Below are 5,782 nucleotides of genomic sequence, written 5' to 3'. Positions count from 1 at the left end.
CATTGGACCAACATCTCCCGTCTCTCCTTTTTCTCCAGCTGGGCCCGGCAAACCCTAAAGATGTGAATGAAGTACAAATAGCTAAAACATCCAGTTTGCAGAATTTAATTGGTAGGCGTGAATAAAACACAATCTGAATGCAGTACCTGCAGTCCGATGGGGCCTGGAGGACCTGGGAACCCTCTTGTCCCATCATCTCCCTTAGCGCCAAATGGTCCCTGTTGACCCCTCGCACCTGTCTCACCATCAGCACCCTGAGAAGAGATTCACACAAGCCAATATAACCTTTTGACTAACCGTGAATAGTAGCATGAATTTGTGATCCCATTAGTTTGCATTAAATCACACTTACAGCTGCACCAGGCTGTCCAACAGGACCCATTGGCCCAAGTGGACCAGGAGGACCCTGTAAATATGCAAATAATTGATTATATATAGATATAATGTCCACCAAAATAAGTAAAACAAAATCTAATAATGCAAGAATTTCACATTTTAAGACCAACTGAAATGGCTTTATACACTTTTATTAGTTGACGCATTCTGTTGAAACAGGAAGCTCATATTTGTTTCTTGAACATTATGACTTCACAAGCTGAATGCTCATTTACTCACATGTTCTCCCTTGGATCCTTTAGCTCCCTTTTGTCCTGGCTCTCCAACCTCACCCTATAGGAATAACAATTCAAATTTACATTTGTCAAGATCATCCACACGACTGCAATGATTTGAGACTGAGATATGAAGAGGTCACTGACCTTGTCTCCATCCTCTCCAGCAGTACCTGGAGGTCCAGCAGGGCCTGGGAGACCAACTGGACCTTGGATGCCGTCGCGACCAGCTGGACCAATTGGACCTTTCTCTCCCTGTAAAACAGGGTTATCTTGTTTGACAGGCCTATATATAAATCCGTATTAGAGATAAGGTGCAAACCTAGAGTAGACACTTACTGGCACTCCCTTCTCTCCCGCAGCTCCAGGGGGCCCCTGAGGTCCAGGTCGTCCAGGTGGGCCAACAGTACCTGCGGTGCCAGCTGCTCCTCTCTCCCCAGGTGATCCCTGCATATAAATTCAGTTAGGGTAATATACTGAAAGACCATAATTTAATTTCTTAATTCCTCAAAAATAAGATCATAAACCTCTGGGAATTATTATTTATCATTATTATTTCATCCTAAAATAAAAATAAAAAATCATCATTTTCATAACAACTAAGCACATCATTTATTCTCTCTAGCCCACTGTAATGCGAAAATAGAGTTATCATTATGAAAAATATATTTTTATATTTAAATCATATACACATTGCAATTGCAAACAAGTACAGTATACATAACAGTATTGTATTTATTATACTACCTTTATTTTATGGTAATTGAAAATAAAACAATTAAATGATTAATATATAGAGATAAAGATTGTAATTAAAAAGGCTTTATTTTATGCAAAATATAATTTCTTATATTTCCTTTTGATTTTGGTGTGAAATATGAGCGATATCAATATGAATTCATAAGTTAGTGGGGCACTAATCACTTACTAATGTCTATATACTCTTAAACATAAAAGGATGTTTTTGCAGTGATGCCATAGAAACACCATTCTGAGTTCCCCAAAGAACCGTTCAGTTCTTAAGAGAGACATTTTTTCTTATAGTGTGAAGAATATTTTATAAGCTAGAGAACCTTTTTGCAGTATAAAAAACCTTTTGTGCAATGAAAATGATTTATGGATGTTAAAGGTTTTTCATGGAACCATAAATAACAATAAAGAACCTTTATTTTTAAGAGTGTATCTACTTGACATTTCAGATTCTGGTTATTATGAGCAACATACAGCAGACCCGGGTGGTCCAGCAGGGCCTTCATTTCCTTTCAGTCCTCCAGTGCCCTATGAAAACACAAAGGTACAACTCAGTTAGGTATAAAACATTTATGTGCAGTTTTAAAGTCGGTTGACAAAATACATTTAGAAAAGGTTTTATACAATATAAAATTCACTAGAATAGGTAAGAGTTATTACTGAAGTTCCTGGCAGTCCTCTCTCTCCTGGGAATCCTCTCAGTCCAGGGGGTCCGTCTTTACCGGGGCCGCCGGAGGGACCGGGATCTCCTTTGGTTCCCTCTTTACCAGAAGGCCCAGAAAGACCTTGCTCACCGGGTGGTCCTGGGGGTCCTGAATGACCACGCTCACCCATCGGTCCAGTCTCACCAGAGGGACCCTAAACAAGAACTAGACTTGAGTAAAGCTTGTACAGTTCCATACGTTTTTGAATTGATTTGAAAGATTTATTGATTTTTGAGGAATTTTATTAACAATTTCTCGAGAAAGAAACCCATTTTGCTTGATAAAAGCACAAAACTCACCTGTGGTCCAACAACTCCCGGTGGCCCAGGTGGTCCAGTTTTGCCTTGGAAACCCTAAGAATGCAATGTGAAAAATATATGTTGCTGTTTAACTTTGATCACAGTGAATTTTGTACTTTAGATGATAAAAATGAAAGATACGTACAACTTCGCCTCTCTGTCCAGGGTGTCCAGGCAGTCCATCTTTCCCTGGAGGTCCCTTCAAAAATCAATCGACATATCAATAAGCAATAGAGTAAAACCAAAGTTTTTAAGCATCAGATCAAACTAATAAACTATTCCTTACAGGAGGTCCCTTCGGCCCAGGGAATCCATTTGGACCTTGAAGTCCAGTTAGTCCCTGAAAATATGCAGAAACATTATAAATAAATTAAAGCTGAAGCAAAAACCTAGACTGAAAGGTTTTAAATAAATAAAATAAAGTTCTGAAATAAACATACTCTCTCCCCAGGTGGTCCAGAAGGCCCGTCACTGCCAGATCCGCCCTAAAACATCAGAACGTAGAAATTGATTGATTGAAATTAATTGATCTTTATTATCATTGTTGAAAAACTACAAAAATTATTTGAGCAGCTCCTCAAACTATGTCCACTATGGCAACAATGAAAACTAAAAATAGCAATAAAACCGAAAAATTATTTGAAATTAATCTCATACCTTAGCGCCTGATTTTCCAGTTGCCCCACGGGGTCCTCTCTGCCCTCTGGGACCCTAAAAAGAAAAAAAAGAAAAAAAAAGAAGAAGTCTTAGAAACTCATTGCGCATTGGTTTACAAGTCAACTGATTTGAAATCTGTCATCTGCTTGAATCAAAACTCGCAACTTTAATCTACAAAACAAATCAGACCATTTCAAATCAAATGAAAGCAAAAAGTGTTTGTTTAAAATAGTGTAAGAGAATAAGATGAGAGATGAGATGATGAATTAAAACAGGCCCTTACTGTCGGCCCTCTCTGTCCTCTTGGTCCAGTTTTTCCAATCAAACCCTGGAAAGAGAAAAATCAATTCAGAATATTTCAGCATCATCAATTCTTTTCCAAAATAAAGGAAGATTTTCTTTTAATTAATTTTTAATGTGATTGAAGGACTTTACTCAACTTTGACCTTTAATGCAGACCTTGCATTGACATCCCTGTGACCTATAAATGCTTCTACCGTAACTGTTGAATTTTAGTCTAATTTAGTTTAACAATTCTTACCCTCGCGCCTTTCTCGCCATTTGCACCAGGGAATCCTGGGAAACCCAGGGAGCCCTAAAAATACAAGCATTACAATGATTTAAAAATGCATTCAATTTGATTAAACACCTGGCTATATATCTTATGATGCATCATAAACAATATTATTTTTTGTTTACCTTAATTCCTTGCCTTCCGGGATATCCAGGAAGTCCAGGCACACCAAGTTTACCCTGGATTGGCATAATTTTGTATGATTTAATACATCTTTAGACCAGCAACTAAAATATATTAATTGTTATTAAATAACAAACATAACATTTATATTCATTACAGCTTACTGTCAATATTAATGGCAATGTAAAACGTAGCTTATATATATAATGGAACAAATTAGAAATCATGACTCATTTTGCATAATCAAACTAACCTTCTCTCCCACCAGGCCAATAGGACCGATTTCACCAAGGGGACCGACACGACCCTTCGGACCCTCAGGACCGTCCTCTCCTCTTGGGCCAGGCACTCCCACCTCTCCCTGATGGTGCACAACAAATCTCAATGGGCAGTTGAAATGGGTCAGTAAAGTCAAGTGCTTCATTACCATATACTGTCATTTTATATTTGTGCTAAATAACGTTAATGGATGAGCTTCTATCCACTGATGATTTGTAATATGTAAGACATACCCTCTCTCCCTTCACACCAAAGTCTCCTTTGATTCCAGGGAATCCATCCTCTCCCTGAAAGTAAAGTAAAAAAAAACAAACATATTGTTACATATAAAACTAGCACAAAATGGTTTCGGTTTATGCTTAAACTTGATGTTTTAGACCAAAAACACTCACCTTCTCTCCCTTATGGCCCTTCAGTCCACGGATACCTTGAGTTCCCTGTCATAAAACATTTAGTCTGTTATCTTAATCTGAGTCTTACACGTGAAAGCAGATATCAACTATCAACAGCCATTACCAATACATAAAAATCTCCATAGACAGAACTGCACATAAAAATGACACAGACAGGGCCTCATGGGACTTAATGTCCTTTCTACACCCAGAAAAAATTCAACACACCATTAGAGACTCTGTTAACTCATTTTACAACATGTGGAACCCTGTCCTTTCTTTTGTTGAAACTGCATCCTCATTAGAGATTTTTATTTTTATTTTTTTAGTTCCTGTGGGTTAATTTGGGATAGGTAGGGTAAAGAGTGTTGTTCTGGTTTCTTGTATAATTTTATTTATTTTTCATTATGCATGTTAAAAAAAGAAAATTACAGGTTGTGTTGTTTATATTGCATGGCATGCATATATTGTCATTTTACAATCTGTTTAATAAAAATATTGCAAAAAAGAAAAAAGAAATTGGCACAGGGTGATTAAAGGATTTTTTAAAAGATTGACCTCCATAATACTTGCAATGATCAAAACAAAAGCTATCGGCATCCAAACTAATTAAAGAAGATATATATTTTACCTTAATTCCCCGAGGGCCAGGATAGCCAATAGACCCCTGAGGACCATTAGGACCCTAAATATGAACAAGAAAAATAAATGTCAACATATGAACACGCTGGGACTTATGAACATGTCTGCCCTGAAAATGTCTGTCTATATATCTAACAAAGATATGTATACATATATAATTGTTCTGTAGCTGATTACAAAAGTGCACAAATGCAGAAAGCATACAAATAGTTTTGACACAAATGTCATTTAATTTATGAAGTTCTACTTTGCATTATCATATGGCCTCACCTGATTTCCTTTGGTTCCAGTGGGGCCTTCCTTTCCGGGATGACCCTGTTAAGACACGAACAGCATATTCTTTATTCTTTACCACAGGTAAATAACCACATACATATCTTCTATAACCATTTTGTTTTGCCTTATTAAATAAACTGACAATTAGTCTAAAATGATTAATTCACATAAACTATAAGATGTTAAAACACCGAACCAACAGGCTTATTTTGAATGTGAAATAAACCCAACTAGCACTCACTGGAGGACCGTCACCTCCGGGCATTCCTGGTAAACCAGGCTTTCCTGTGGGCCCCTTTAAGAAGACATACAAAATGTCATTATAATTGCATACTTGAATACTCGATCTCAGAATAAGACTGGACATGTATGCAGACTTCAAAGTGGTAGTTCTCTAAAGCACTTTCATTGATTATTGATAATTATAGCGTTGTGTTCCACAATTATAAAAACACTCACTTTCTCTCCTAGTGGT

General features: G+C 37.1%; 1 protein-coding gene across 1 annotated transcript in view; it reads right to left on the bottom strand.

The window, feature by feature from the left end:
• LOC107575375 (collagen alpha-2(XI) chain-like) overlaps positions 1–5,782 on the bottom strand; it is a gene marked incomplete at its 5' end in the record, with an annotated part of 22,150 nt that overhangs the window by 6,780 nt on the left and 9,588 nt on the right. Inside the window, 23 exons of the mRNA XM_016261762.1 lie at positions 1–54; positions 147–254; positions 353–406; positions 616–669; positions 759–866; positions 951–1,058; positions 1,836–1,889; positions 2,022–2,219; positions 2,365–2,418; positions 2,510–2,563; positions 2,651–2,704; positions 2,805–2,849; positions 3,022–3,075; positions 3,305–3,349; positions 3,563–3,616; positions 3,721–3,774; positions 3,972–4,079; positions 4,231–4,284; positions 4,390–4,434; positions 5,021–5,074; positions 5,302–5,346; positions 5,549–5,602; positions 5,767–5,774. Of these exons, the coding sequence (XP_016117248.1) occupies positions 1–54; positions 147–254; positions 353–406; positions 616–669; positions 759–866; positions 951–1,058; positions 1,836–1,889; positions 2,022–2,219; positions 2,365–2,418; positions 2,510–2,563; positions 2,651–2,704; positions 2,805–2,849; positions 3,022–3,075; positions 3,305–3,349; positions 3,563–3,616; positions 3,721–3,774; positions 3,972–4,079; positions 4,231–4,284; positions 4,390–4,434; positions 5,021–5,074; positions 5,302–5,346; positions 5,549–5,602; positions 5,767–5,774 (1,520 nt within the window). The remainder of the gene's footprint in view (positions 55–146; positions 255–352; positions 407–615; positions 670–758; positions 867–950; positions 1,059–1,835; positions 1,890–2,021; positions 2,220–2,364; positions 2,419–2,509; positions 2,564–2,650; positions 2,705–2,804; positions 2,850–3,021; positions 3,076–3,304; positions 3,350–3,562; positions 3,617–3,720; positions 3,775–3,971; positions 4,080–4,230; positions 4,285–4,389; positions 4,435–5,020; positions 5,075–5,301; positions 5,347–5,548; positions 5,603–5,766; positions 5,775–5,782) is intronic.

Source organism: Sinocyclocheilus grahami, unplaced genomic scaffold (genome assembly GCF_001515645.1).
Source record: "Sinocyclocheilus grahami isolate Dianchi unplaced genomic scaffold, SAMN03320097.WGS_v1.1 scaffold2600.1, whole genome shotgun sequence".
Lineage (NCBI taxonomy): Eukaryota > Metazoa > Chordata > Actinopteri > Cypriniformes > Cyprinidae > Sinocyclocheilus > Sinocyclocheilus grahami.
Note: the sequence above shows the minus strand (reverse complement) of the source record. Positions and strands in the feature narration are given on the sequence as shown.